The 14,507-nt window shown below is 40.5% G+C and overlaps 1 protein-coding gene across 9 annotated transcripts in view; it reads right to left on the bottom strand.

The window, feature by feature from the left end:
• Window positions 1-14,507, bottom strand: part of LOC107383535 (piezo-type mechanosensitive ion channel component 2) — a 151,287-nt gene that overhangs the window by 21,155 nt on the left and 115,625 nt on the right. For 3 of the 9 annotated variants that reach the window (XM_054746758.2, XM_054746775.2, XM_054746765.2), the window contains 17 exons: window positions 13,375-13,618; window positions 13,192-13,300; window positions 12,959-13,115; window positions 12,728-12,817; window positions 10,001-10,122; window positions 9,763-9,831; window positions 8,693-8,796; window positions 8,086-8,184; window positions 5,754-5,874; window positions 5,461-5,541; window positions 5,178-5,344; window positions 4,907-5,100; window positions 4,446-4,619; window positions 2,599-3,273; window positions 2,267-2,525; window positions 1,991-2,170; window positions 96-408 (listed from right to left, as the gene is read on the bottom strand). In XM_054746758.2, the coding sequence (XP_054602733.1) occupies window positions 96-408; window positions 1,991-2,170; window positions 2,267-2,525; window positions 2,599-3,273; window positions 4,446-4,619; window positions 4,907-5,100; window positions 5,178-5,344; window positions 5,461-5,541; window positions 5,754-5,874; window positions 8,086-8,184; window positions 8,693-8,796; window positions 9,763-9,831; window positions 10,001-10,122; window positions 12,728-12,817; window positions 12,959-13,115; window positions 13,192-13,300; window positions 13,375-13,618 (3,158 nt within the window). The remainder of the gene's footprint in view (window positions 1-95; window positions 409-1,990; window positions 2,171-2,266; window positions 2,526-2,598; window positions 3,274-4,445; window positions 4,620-4,906; window positions 5,101-5,177; window positions 5,345-5,460; window positions 5,542-5,753; window positions 5,875-8,085; window positions 8,185-8,692; window positions 8,797-9,762; window positions 9,832-10,000; window positions 10,123-12,727; window positions 12,818-12,958; window positions 13,116-13,191; window positions 13,301-13,374; window positions 13,619-14,507) is intronic. The other 6 variants (XM_054746762.2, XM_054746793.2, XM_054746771.2 and 3 more) reach the window with 4 other exon arrangements.

The following is a 14,507-nucleotide window of genomic DNA, read 5'->3' as shown; positions in this document are numbered from 1 at the left end:
ATTCATCCCTAAAAGCACAAGAAACCCGCTAAAATAACTTCAGTTGTTGTCATAAATTGTTTGACCACAGTTAAGTGGCAGTAAACGGACTTCACCTCGCTTAGATCTAGCAGCAGAAAGGCGCGATTGATGGGAAACATGTGAGGAGCCTCCACTGGAGCTCTTGCGTCTCTGGTAGGTCTGAGGCTGTGGGTACTGGACCTGAACCTGTCCTGAATCCACAGAAGTCCCAAAGTTCAGAGACCTCAGAGTGTGAGTGGAGCCTCTCCTCTGGCTGATCAGAGACGAGTCGGGTTCAGACTCTTTCTCACTCTCCTCTCTCTCTCTTCTCTCATCCTCAGATTTACTCTGACGAGCGGCCTCTTCTTTTCTTAATTTGGGGTCGTCCTCGTCCCACAGACCGTGGCACTGCGGAGGATAATTTGATTCAGTCCAACACAGAAATATTTGATTTGACTGATTTAAACAGGCGCTACAAGCTCTCAGCAGACAATGAAACAGTTCAATGAGTTTTTGAAAGCATTACAGAAACAAAGAGAAGAAAATAATGATCATTTTTGTTGGGTTTGCTTGTAAAGCTCTCATTCACTCATTTGGTCTCTATTACAACAATTGAAAAACAACAGGATTGTGAGTATTACTCATTAATATTCATGATATGCAAACATCTTGCCTCTGATTGGCTAACAGATATGTGACTCTTCCGTTGCCTTCGTTCACTTTTCTTTGTCGGGTAAAAAAGCGCAACGTTGATGTGTGATCTCAACAAATAGCACAAGCCCAAATGTTTTCCACCATGTTATGGACACCTATCGCTAATGGTTAGCTTCTACTAGCCAAGATGTGCTCTGCTCTCTCCTGGCCTATAAATCAACAACTTTATTTGGTTGCAAGCCAAGGTGGGCGAGTCCATGAATGCAAATTATACAGTGTGACATAGAGCTGTGTGGCTTTTGGCAAGGTAGAAGAAAATGTTCAGTGACCAATCGTACAGCTGAACAATAATTCAATAACGATATATATCTATCAGTAGATATGTGGTGTGATAGAAAAAAAAACTCATTTTCTTTTTTCATTTCAGCATATTGGGCACCTAACTTACCCATAATAGTTACCCAACCAATCAGAAACACAGACCCAAGCACGTTTTGTTACCACGCCTTTCTCTCAAACCTAAACAGCATGTGCCTTAAACAAGATGTCGCAGCCAGGAGAGGTGGAGGAAATTGTCCCACGTCATTCACCAGCATGGTAATAGTTTTGTCAGATGGCAACAACAAAATTTCATAATTTTGCAGAAAATCGATAAAAACCAAGTCTCATAAAACCAATTTGTTTAATCAAATTAGTTTTTAACAATGTGCTTATTTCTATATTGTCCAGCCCTAACCAATCATATTTCAAAAACAACAACTATTATATGGTTTCTCAGTGAGCAAGACCCTTACCAACGTCCTGTGACAACAGAAGATTTATTAACAAAACACACTTTCTAAGAATTTATTAAACACGTAAATGGAGTTGTAAATGTGTTAGCGAATCTGCAAACAAGCTAGGTTTTTTATGTAAACACGGTAATGGAACTCTCATCCCTCTCCTCGGGTATCTTCCCCGAGATTCTTCTGCCAGAACCGGAAGCCCGCATTTCCAGAGGAAACGAGATAGCGCAAAACCCCAGTCGCTGTTTTCTAGGTCCAAGCGTCTTATGTTGTCTGTGACTTCAAATGGTGTTTTTCTTTTTGGGATTCTGGTAGTTTGACCTAAAGTTGAAGTGGTAGCAGCCAGCTGTTTCTCCTTCTCTGATATTAATGAGCAGAGAATATCTCACACCAGTGGTGTTCTGTTGGCAAATACACATGTGCATAATGAGCGGAGGACCCAGGGAAGTGCGGCAGTTCGGCAAGACCGACAACTGGATGTTTACTAAAAAGGCAGATGCTACAAGAGGGTTTATTTTAAAGACGTGTAATGAGTTCAGGTAATTTGCTACCTTGAGGATGGACCTATGGAAGAAAAGAGCCAGTAACTGGACCAGGTCGTAGTGAACGTAACCATCTTTCTTCTCCACACCAATGATGTTGGGAGGATGGTACGGTTGGTTCTTGTTTATCATGTCCTGGTTAAAGGGGAAGAAGCCAAACTGGAAAAAGTACTTGATGACGATGGTGACCTGAAGAGGAAAATTAGAGGTGAAGCAGCATGAAAATGTTTGTTTCACTGCCATTTTATTATCTTTGGAAATGCATCCTCATGTGTTGGGGTGTACCTCAGTATAGATGATGGCAGTCATCCAGTAGCACTTACTGGGCCGTGGTACTGACAGCATGGCCCAGAGGAAGATGGTGATGGGAAGAACCAGGGTAATGAAAGAGGCTGACACCATGTGGTTGATGATGATGACCAGGTAGCAAACAAACTCTGAGTGAGCCACCAGCATGTTGTAGAGGGCGTAGCAAAACTGCAGGATCAGAGGCTGGTTGCGGTAGAATTTATCCGACTGCTCCAGCTCCTCGTCGTAAAACATCCTGAGGAGGTGGATGAAAACGTGTCAAACTGATTTTGTTTGGTTTTTAGAAGAACTTATGAAGTAGGACTTACTTGTTGAGCAGCAGTTCGCTGGCAGTCAGCTCAGTGGTCATAGAGGGCAACATGATGTCCGACCTGCTGTCTGAGCGGCTGTCGGACGTCATGATCATGCGCCTCCTTCTGCTGGTGTCGCTGTCATCGTCGCTGATCTCCAAACGGTCAAAGCTGACCGCCTTGCTGTAGCTGGGTGGCACTTCAGCATCAGATGTTTTGGAGGCATCCGTATCAGGGGTGTAAAGCATTCCAGGACGACCTTCTGTCAGCATAAAGTCCTTCTGTCCTCCACCGTCTTCACTCTCGATAAATAAGTCATTCTCCTGACCAGAAGGAGCAGATTCTGCCTCTTCCACCTTTGAGGAGAGGCCCTCATCGGGGCTTAAGGGCTCCCACGAAGCTCCGTCTCCTTCCTGGTCTTCTGTTAATTCTTCTACCCGCGGTTCCTTCACAGTCTCCTCATCCTCGTCACCCTGATGCCCCTCTTCCTCCTCATCCTCTCTCTCCTCCTCTAGTTCTTTCTCCCTGGGTTCTCCATCACTACACTGGTGTTCCCCAGCATCCTGACTTTCCCCCAACTGTTGGGACTCCACCCGCTGGTTGTCTTCTCCTTGATCCTGCTCATCCTCTACTTCTTCTATGGTGTCATTGGTGCCCTGTCTTGAGTAGATTACGATGCACTCAGTCGTTTCGCTGATGATGACAAAAGCAAAGAGAATATATTCAATCTCTGGTCAAAAACTAAACAAAAGAAGTAGTTAACCTGAAGCCCTCTTAGTTTTTATAGAATGTAGATTTCCTTTACCTAAACCATCTAGAAAACTCAGGTACCACAATGGTTCCACAGGAGACGCCATGTTGTAATTTTGGAGCCAGTCAACAACTTGAATAAAAGATCTTGGTGTGTTTAAATTTTTTTTTTCATAAAAATGTATTTGCATTGGTAGTGGTGGTGGTGGTGGTGTTTGTGTGTGTGTGTGTGTGTGGGGGGGGGGGGGGGGGGGGGGGGGTACACAAGAGTGTAAATATTTGCAGAATTGAGACAAGGTTTACTGTGTCATCGACCAAAATGCATGCCGGGATGCTGGTCGCTGTGATACGTTTTTTAAAAACCTTTAACAACAACTTTTAAACAAATAACCAGTTATTTGAAATTAATTTACATTCATTACTGCTTTGTTGAAAAGTTTCAGAGCATCAACTAATCGTCCTAAAACTAACTAATTTCATTAGAAATATTTTCAGAAAAGGAACTTGAGCCTTTTATGCTGCAGCAAAGGTTTGTGGGTAATGCACTTCGTGTGGATCAAGGGTGCAAAAGGGGCGTGGTTAACTTCCACATTTGAGAATCAGGACACCCTACGCACTCGCACTCCTGGTCAGGATCGCGTAATTTAAGGGCCTAAGTGCGAGTATTGGGATTGGGCCAATCTCTCTCGCCACCCTAAAAACAGTTCACAATATAAAAGCTTTTCTCGGGTTTTAGCGCCCCCTGGCTTTTGACTGGGCCTCCAGCTTAGTACATGATAAAAAATGTGTTCAGTTTAAAAAATAAGGGAGATTAAGGAAAAATAAACAACAAATGAACATTTGGTATTATTTATTTACAAGACAAAAACAAACCACAGGACTCAAATTTCAATGATATGTCTACTGTCGCATTGTGGTAAGCCACACCAACTTTCACCATCCATTGATGCATTGGTCTCAGGACTTCTTCCTGAGTCATGAATTTAGTTTTACAGGACTTGATGACGGAACTGGACTAAACATAAAAGCGATGACGTGATTAATGAGATGTGACGATGATATTGGTTAAGGTGAGTGAAACAGGGATGTATCTGGGTGATGCAGAGACCAGGCACCTGGACATGAAGCTGCTGCCATTGTCCTCCGAGGAGTTGGACAAGTCCATGCTGTATATTTTTCTCAGTTTGGGTCTGGGACGCTCACTGGTTTTGGGAATGTGCTCTGGCATTGCGTCCATGTCTTCCAGAGTGGACTGGCGAGACATCAGTGTGGTGGCCTCAGTGCAGCCACTGATGGGCGGCGAGAGCAACAGATGGGATGATAGGTGGTGAGAAGGATGAAATGAGACAAACAGACGTGTTTTTGTTCAACAGAAGAAATAAAACCAACCTAACTATTAAATCTTTACTTTAAAATATGATGTTTAAAAGATGGAAATTAAACAAATGAGTGTGATGATAATGAAAGGAAGTCGAGAGTAAAAATTATGTTTAACTGCCAAATAATGAGATTATTTTCACAAAAATTAACTAAATATGTCCCACAGATATCTGTTTATAATTTTAACCTCTAGTACCTTGAGAAGCTGTCTCTGGAGGCCGTGGAGTCCTGGCTCTCCATCCGGTATCCTCCTCGTCTCTTGCGGACCTTCGTGGACCCTGAAACGGACTCGTCCTCGCTCAGCTGATCGATGCTGGCCTGCCTGGAGATGTTCAGCTTCATGGCCTTCTGGTAGTAGACGTGGATGCTCTCTCTGGACGGAACGTTCCCCTGGCAGGAGGAGTGGCCGTCACATGTAAACGCGCCGCCTCGATTTAAACTTCGGTTCATTCTAAGGGATTCATTACCTTTTTGACCTCGCGCGTCAGCATGCACCGCTCGATGCAGAGCACCGTGGAGATGTCAATGTACTCCCTGCACATGTCGTTCATCCAGTTGGTGAAGCTCTCCACCGTCGTCTGGAAGAGCACCCAGGTGAACTTTATGATGTTAAACACCCGCTTGATGATGTTGTCTGGATGGGAGCATCACCAACAAAAGCACAACACACTTCATAAACCACACATCAACCAAATGGTCTACAGACTTCTAAAGAATTTAACAACAAAAACATCAACCCTGGAAATCTACCTGGACCTGCAGACTTCTTGCTCTCCTCTCCTTTTTCTTGTCCATCAGACAGATCTCCCACTTCTATTGCTACATGAGCTGCTGAAATGCACAATAAATCACCCTCCAGTGGTCAAAAACAGCAAGAAAAACACCTTCCAGGTCATATTTATAAATGACTCCCTTTCATAACTGTGAAATGACTAACTTACTGCATGAATTATCTGATTGATTCATGTTTATATCTGGAGTCTTGTGGAATCTGAAGAAATGTATGGGCTAAGGATCAGATAAAAGAGCTCCAACTTGTTTACCGTCCTTGTTGGTTTTCCTGTTTCTCACTCTCTTTGTGTATTTCTTCCAGAATTTGCGTTTGTCTTTGCTTCGGGCCTTGAGTGCAGCTTTTGGGTCGGTGATCCAAGCTTGATAAAGAAACTGGAGGAGAGATAGAAGCTATTTAGTTCTCATTAAAGAGCAAGTCAACCCCTACCAGAGTCTAACTCCACTCCCACTTCATGTTTGAAAAATGCAACAAATGCTGTTGCCTGGCAGACCGAGAGGGCGGAGCCGCTAACAAATACACACACACTCAGGCTCACGACAGCATTGTGACATCATAATGTACCCGTTTACATCATAGCATACTTCTTAGCCAATAGCGGTGGCAGATTTAAATTAAAATACAGTGCAGAGTTTTTACCGGACAACGGCACAACACTGACAGTTTTAGGCAGAATATTTAAATTTTAACTAAGATGCACTGAAGTGCCAAATTATTGACGACACCTGTCTGCAGCACGATTAGACACTCGTTTATTTAGTTTATCAGCAAAAAAAAGTTTATTTGGGGGTGACTTGCTCTTTAAGGAGGGGAGCCAAAAACTAAATACATTTTTTTCCCATTAAAATGAAAAAATCTGTTAGCATTGAAGACAAATGAGCCTGGAAAACCTGTGTTTTTAAACATTTCCATCATGTCTTTCTAATAAATGAATCAAAATATTTTGTTTGACTTGTGTAAGTAGGGTTATTTATTTATGATTATTTTGTCACAATATTAACGCAATAATATAACTTCCTCAACTGGACAATAAAATATATCATCCTGAAATGTACTGAACTGATTATACGATACAATACTTTCTGACTCAATACGATGCAATGTTGCTATTTTAGGATATCATTTTTTAAAAGGTGTGGTTGACTGAAAATAATAATTTAACGATTTTACGATTATAAATAAGTTTTTCATGCAGGCTGAACTTGAAAATAGTCTCCTACACATATCTCCTGCATTAGCTACAAATAGAAAATAGATGGTGAAACTCTAGGATTTGGAAATCACATTGTCACACTGTGAATTTGCATTAATTTTTTTTCCTCCACCTGACCCAATCCTCATGTAAACCCCTCTGATCTCTATTAAGGTAGCACAACTCAGGTTGCGAATGACCACAGTCACCAATTCTTGTCATGCGTCTTTGCCTATGTATGTCTGATCTCAGAATTGTGTGTACTGAAACTCTAATTTCCCTCTGGGATTATTAAAGTATCTTTGAATTTGAATTCAATTCAATTGCCTCGCCCATCTTGGCTTGCGTCTGCCCACAGGAAGACCTTTTTAACCCTCTCATTGGCCTAATGGGTGTGACCCCACGAGGAAAATTCACCATTGAGCAGGGTTGATGGCTTATCCCTTGGGTCCATGTGGCAGGGGTGAGGAGTGAGCACCACCTCACCCCTGCCACATGGACCTCAAGAAATGAACCATCAATCCTGCTCAATGGTGAATTTTCCTCGCGGGGTCACACCCATAAAGACAGTGGTAGGGTTAAAGTGTTTTGCAGTGAGGAGAAAGATCAGAGAGCGTCTTGGTGATAGTGACTTTGCAACATGGCTGAATGCGTTCTGTTAGCCAATCAGAAACAAGGTGTATGCATATCATTAATAATAATGAGCAATCCTGCTGTTTTCAGCCTACCTCTGCACCAGAAATCTTCTGCATCTCGGAACAGGAGCATCATAGCTTTTTTTTAAAAGGACTCAGAAGGCACTGATTTACACTAGAGAACACTGCAAGTGTATTAAATAAATAAGTTAACCACACCTTTAAATGCTTTTATCTGTGTAACACATATAATACAGAAAAATAACATTATTCGCAATATTGTTGGCGTTTAAATGTCAATAACAATTAGCCAAACTGCCATTTTTAGATTGAATTTCTGTCAGTGAAACTGTTAAACACGTCAAAACAAAATGTGTCTCTCTGAACTCACAAGGTAAAAATAAATGGACAGAACGTGAATGAAGAGTGGATAAATATTGTTTACGTCATTTCAGCACATGCAGATTATATGTTATTACTGAAACGATGTTTAAAAGAGGCATTGGTTAGAGTAAACACTGGATCATTTCCAGCAAAAGCAGGTCACAATCAGCCTTAGAGAAAACTTTAATTCATGCTAAATACTTCAAGACAGTCAGACAACAAGCCAGAAACACCTTTCAAGCTCATATTTGATGTTTTTTGATCAAACTTATGTTTTCTTGCTTAGACAAACAACATTTAACTGTGAGGTTATTTGCTGCTAGAGCTGATCAGACAAGAAGCGTGATGCTGTGTTAGACGAGCATGGTTAGTACCTTTCCTGCCTTCACTACATACTGCAGCACTGTTTTAGGAAGCCTAATGATTGACTTGGGTAAAGCCAGGACAGCAGAGACAAACTTTCCGATTGCTCGCTGAAGACAAAAGGAAGACAAAGGTTAGTGGAGAAGAGGTTAAATATGCACTAGGAGACAGCAAACCAGAATATTCATGAATCAGTTGTACGCGTATGATCTCAGATGGGTGAATTTAAGAGAGCGTAGCACTAAATGATCACAGTAAAAAAATATACAAAATTTCTAAATTAAACATGATAAAATGAGAGCAGGTGGAAATTAGGAAATTAAGTTTTGTTGTTTTTTATATTTTTTGTGAGACAAACGAGCTTGAGAATAAAAAATATAATAAAATAAAATAACAGAATAAAGTTCACAAATGATAAAAAGTGGAAAGATGTTTTTGTTCTTTCTGTTTTACATAATTTATTTCCTTTAGTTTTATCTGCTTAACTCTGCAAATTCTCTATGTAGCATAAAATAAATGAAAAACATGTGAATACAATCCAGCTTCTGCTGCAGTTTAAAAATAAATACAAGCAAATTAAAAATAAGTTTTTAATTGAAACAATTTGAAAGAATCCACCTGGAATGCCGACTTCTTAGGTGGCTCTTCATCCTGTTTCTCCTCCTCCTCCTCTTCCTCCTCACTGTCAGTTTCAAACAAGTAATAGTCTCCACTTCTAACCACTGAAGAATAAATAACAAAATGCTGTTAAATGACCTTAAAAACTAAAGACCTTCAGGGAAACATTTATGACATGAAGGATGAATAAAATCAAACCACTTACCATTAAATTGCATGGAAAATCATAAATAACCAAACTTTTAAATGTATTCATAAACAGATACAACAGAGCACTTTAAAGCGGTGTTGTTCCTAAACGAAGAACGTCTGAAAGTGACTCCGTTCAGAAGCAATGGGATAGACAAGGCTGACTTATGTCCTTGAGCAGAACCGCAGTGGGCAGGAAATGAGGGAAGATGCTGGGAAATGGAGATGAAACATCAAATGACAACGTGATTAAATAATTTGTAAAATGTCATGTGGATGTGGATTATGACATGAGACATGAGCTGAAACCAAACAGGAGGCGGCGACTCAAAGGAGAATCTTTTTAAGTGTTTTATTTTTTCTACAGCGTTTCGGCTGATCACAGGTCTGATTGGTTTTTATTTTAAACCTGTTTGGTGGCCATGTCTGCGGGCAAAGAATGAACAAACCCTTCGTCCTTTATTCCAGTACTGAGAATAAAGGCGGATCGGTTTCATGCCTTTGCCTTTAAACAAGAGTCATTCTCTACTGTGGGCTTTTAGGCAGGCCATTTTAAACAACACCGAGCTCAAACCTCCAGCCGTTAGTCGTTTTCTTCATCGTCTCCAGGATTCTATTTAAGGTAAACCTGCTCTGTGCTTCTTTTGAAATTATCCTAAAGCGGAAGTGACTCGACACTAGTGTCAGATTAAACACCAGACCTTCAAGTGAGCAAGAGCCCTTAAATAGAGACAGAAAGGGATTAAAAGCCAGAGGGAGCGGAACAATCTGGTGCCTTCAGAGCCCAGAGGCAGTACGGGAATCCTCGGCGTTCTGGTCAAGGACAAAAGGGCCAATAAGAGTGGAGGAAGAGAAAAATAGGATTTGGGGAGTCAACCTACTGGAAGCATGGTCAACCCACGGCCTCCACCACTGCTTTTTTTTGGTCTTGGCTTTCGTTCGTTGTGCTCCTAAAATTTCACAAATACATCAATGAAACATTTTATTTTATTGAAAATAAATCTCTTCAAATTGTATTTCTAATAGGTGCTCTCTTAGTTAAAACAAGAGCATGACGTCCAGCACCACGAATGAAGTTAGTCATGATGGATTCCACGGCAACCGGAGCTCTTTTCATACCGTCATCATCGTCCTCGTCCTGGACGGCGGCGGTCTGTCCGTCCACGGACTCCTGCGCCAGGCTCAGCATCTTCTCCTTGCCCCTCTTAAACTTTTGCTGCCTCACCTTAATGCGGTCCATCCTGATTAGATCAGAGAGACGTGAGGAGACGCAGAGGAACATCACATCACGGCGTAGCGACTACAAACACCGCTACATTAGCGCTCATTAGCGAGGTTGAGTGGATATTATCATGAGTAACTCCTGAGGAAACTATGAGCACTGCCTTTATCTGGGGTGATATACTAAGAGCTGCCTTCCAGGAAACAATCAAGAATGAGAAGATGCTTTTCAAACAGTCATGTTTGCTTCCTTATGGGCTGAGTTAATCCTGACCAGTTCATCAAAAACACGGAAACAAAGTTTTAGTGCAGATTATCATCAGCTAATCCCACAAAAAACAATAATGGAATAAAAACAAATTGCTGATCTTTTGCACCAACATACAGCTGGAACATATGTAGACATTACTGAATATGATAGATTTTATGGAGCTTTTATTAGTATTTATTTCTAATCATTATAACTTAATGCTATAGTTAATTCATGTTGCTGGATTATGAAGTAATTGTATGATTTATTGTGTTGTTTTTTTGGGCGGTTTTTGGATTATTGGTTTATGTCCACCCAGCTGAATCATTAGCACTTTGCTTCTAATATAGAATAAAGGTGAAACAGGAAAAAACTGGAATATGCTGGAGAAGGTAATTTATTTCAGTAATTCTACCTGAAAGGTGAAACTAATATATGAGATGTCTCATTCCATGCAAAGCCTGATATTTCAAGCCTATATTTGTTCTAAATATGATGCTTTTTCTGTACAGCTGATGACAACCTCACATTCAAAACCTCAGACGATTGGAATATTGGGAAAAGTTCAATATTTTAGACTCACACTCTAATCAGCTAATAAATCCACAACACTTGCAGAGGGTTCCTGAGCCTTTAGATGGCCTCTCAGTCTAAGACAAATAACTGAAATCAATGAAAATTTGCACCATATTCTATTTTTTGGAGTTTCGCCTGTATGCTCCATAGAGATGCATTGATTCCTGATCCGAGGGCCGAAAACAATTTCTGATTTTTGGACAGTTCTAACTTGTTGATACCAAAATCTGGCAAATTCCAGTTTACCTAAAATCAATTTCAAATTACCACAATATGTTTTTGTTTGTTTATCTCTTAATAAAATGAATTTAAAACGTTGGCATTGCTAATGTGAATTAGTTGCTTAACCTCTTAGATTACAAACAGAAAGTCCCAATAAACCACTGCTGGCAATAAAGCGTGCCGATGGAGTATCAGGATTAGTACCTTCATCAAAAACTTGCCACATCCAGCACTATACATGTCTACTGCCCTCTGGTGGAGGATCTATAGGGTGTAAGGGCCAATTTTATTTCTTCATCACTGTTATAATTACTTAATAATATAAATCTGATAATTGTAAGTTATAACATTAAACAATAAATTATTCCATCTTCAAAACCAAAAAATACGTCAGATAGTTTTTTTTTTATTGCTGCTTGGCAACGATATGTTCATGGACCAAAAACAAAGGCAGATAATTATCAGTTAAAGCAGTTGTAGCAAATCTGCAAACAAGGTAGCTTTGAGACACAAACACGGTCACAGAGCTCTCGCCTCTCCCGTAGCGTATCATCTCCAGGCCACGCCTGCATTGCCAGAGAAAACGTGAGAGCGATAAACACTAGTCGACCTTTTGTAGGTCCAAACGTCTTTTGTTATTCGTGACTTCTAATGGTGTTTCTCTTTTTGGGATTCTGGTAGTTTATCCTAAAGTAGACGTGGCAGCAGCCGGCTGTTTCTCCTTCTCTGATATTATTGAGCAGAGAACCTCTCACACCATTGTCGTTGCTCAATGCACAAGTGTGTGATGAGTGGAGGACCTAGGGAAGTGTGGAGGTGTGGATGTCCGGTGGTTTGGCGAGACCAACAACCGGATGGTGCAATAGTTGCCTTCGGTCTGAAATGTGTTATTTCTTTTTTTGTGTTTTTTTTTATTTCCACAATAAATGAATAGCTACAATATATTAGAAGATTTTTAAGATGCATGAAAAAAAAAAAGATTTTTAGCTAACTTATTTTGCAAACTTGCTATTGTAGCTTTAAGCCATTCCTTTTGGCGGATTCTAATTTTCAGGGGCACCTTTTAAAACAATTTCGGAGTGGATTAGAAATACATTGTTACAAAAAGTAAGGATGCTCTGATGCCGACTACTGATACCGATCACATGGATCAGCCATACATTTTCTATGTAGTTATAATAAGTGCTGCAGCTTACATGATCTGGGAAAAAATGGACAATAATATCACCTTAAATGACTTGTAATAATTAATGTGATGCTGCACACAGGGTCTCTGCTGGCTACAAAGTATGAGTGATCGGTTCTGAAAGGCGATGATCAGAATTTGCTGATCGCGTTTTTCACGGACGATCAATTGGAACATCCATAACAAAAAACTTATTTAAATAACATAAAAATAGCAAAAAGACACATCAGAAATTATCCAAACAAGTTTGATGTTTAAACTCTAGTCCAGAGACAGAAATCGGCAGAATATTTACCTCTGTGACCAAAACAAATCTAACTTAAATCTTAGGTTGTGTCAGATCAAACGGTGTAAACACAGAAACCACAAAAGTTTAAACGGGGAGTCTCACTGTCTCTTCAGCTGCTCCACAGATTTACGCTCCTCCTCCAGTCGAGCTTTCACCGCCTTCACGATGGTGGCCTGGAAAAGCTCCGCTCCTCTGAAAAAAAACACAGACACACACACACACACACGTCTCTACATCACCATTTATTTTCTCAGTTCTCAGCCTTTACTTACTAAAACCATATTTTGAATTGTTATTTCAAAGCTGCAACAGAGATGGGATGATAAATATTACCTGGAGGCGAGGATCTGTGACGCCCTGATATCTGCCACCACGTGGAGGAAGTAGTAGCTCATGAAGACTCGTCTCTGCAGTAGCAGGAAGGCAAAGCAGATGCTGTCCCAGATGATCCCCGCCTCATCTTTGGGCAGCTCGCAGGACTTTCTGCTATCTGGATAAAAGACACGTCAGAGAACTCACAACAGATCTGTTTTTACTAAAATCACCTAAACGTTGAACCCACCGACCTATGTCCAGTGTGGTGTTGTAACCCTTGATGGTGCAAGCCAGACTAAAGAACTGGATTAACCAGCAGTGATTCTTCACCAAAGAGGTGATGTAGCCACACGCCAGGATCTACGAAGAAATAAAGTTTACATTAATGCTTTATTTTTATCCTTTCAGTTTTCAGAGTTCAAAAAGTTACTCACTGACAAAATGTTCTTCATGGTGATCACAAAGATGTTGTAGGCAATCAGGAAGTCCCAGTAGTGGAGGATCTTTTTAATCGGCTTCAGCAACAAGTTGCCCCCAAAGAGCAGGAAATAGAAGCAAGCCACGAGGTAGCCCATGCAGAAGACGCTGATCCGTGTGGTCCCGGTGAAGAAGATGATGGTGAGGACGAACCAGAACAGGTAGCTGAACATGATGACCTTCAACATGTCCAGGTAAGACCTGAGGATACAGTGAGCAAATTCGCCCCCTTATTGATTGATAAAAAATTTTGTCTTTTAAATGTTCCAGATCAGCAAACAATATATAGAGTAGGCTTAAAGACCTCGAAAGTAAGAAGCCATGAAGAAATTCAAGAACATAAGAACCCAGAACAACATCTAAATCCCTGTCACTTGGTTGATTAGAAACCAACAAAAAAACTTTACCTCAAAAATATTCTGTGGACCAATAAAATAAAAACATTTCCATCCCATTTGGAGTAAAAAAATATCACACCAACATTCAAACATGGAGGTGTTAGTGTGATGGTTCAGGCCTGCTCTGAACCACTTACTGTAATTGATGGAACCATATTTTGTGACCTTTGACCCTAAACATGACAGAGCTCAAACAAAAGAAGAGTGAGCCAAAAATCCTCCAGACACCCATTAGCAGTTTTACAGATGAAGTTCAGATGCCTTTTAGTTTTTGTCACAGGGTCAGGTGAAATAGGTGAACCGTAATCAGTTTCAGTTTAGTCTCTAGAAAACTATTGGTTTACTCACATTTGGGATCATTTTCTTATTCAAAGCACAGGGAAGCCTCTGTGCAGCTTTCAATCACACTCAAATTTTACTTCATGTCAACACAAGTGGAGAAAGTATCTATTTCCACAGTCTGAAATAAAATTTAGAAATTTTTGTCAACTGGAATGGCAGAGGTCAATTTAAGGTTTGGAGGAAATCTCTGAGAAATCTAATCCCCAGAAGATTTATGAGCTGCAGAGTGATGATATACGGTAGATCATCTTAGAAGATGAGCTAATCTGCTCTGGTAATATTATTATGCAAAAAAGCCCTAAATTAAACAAATTTCAGAATAAAATGTAATGTGTTGAAGGTAATAGCGG

Source organism: Nothobranchius furzeri, chromosome 11, assembly GCF_043380555.1.
Source record: "Nothobranchius furzeri strain GRZ-AD chromosome 11, NfurGRZ-RIMD1, whole genome shotgun sequence".
Classification (NCBI taxonomy): domain Eukaryota; kingdom Metazoa; phylum Chordata; class Actinopteri; order Cyprinodontiformes; family Nothobranchiidae; genus Nothobranchius; species Nothobranchius furzeri.
The sequence above is the reverse complement of the archived record's forward strand: the minus strand, read 5'-3'. Positions and strand labels throughout refer to the sequence as shown.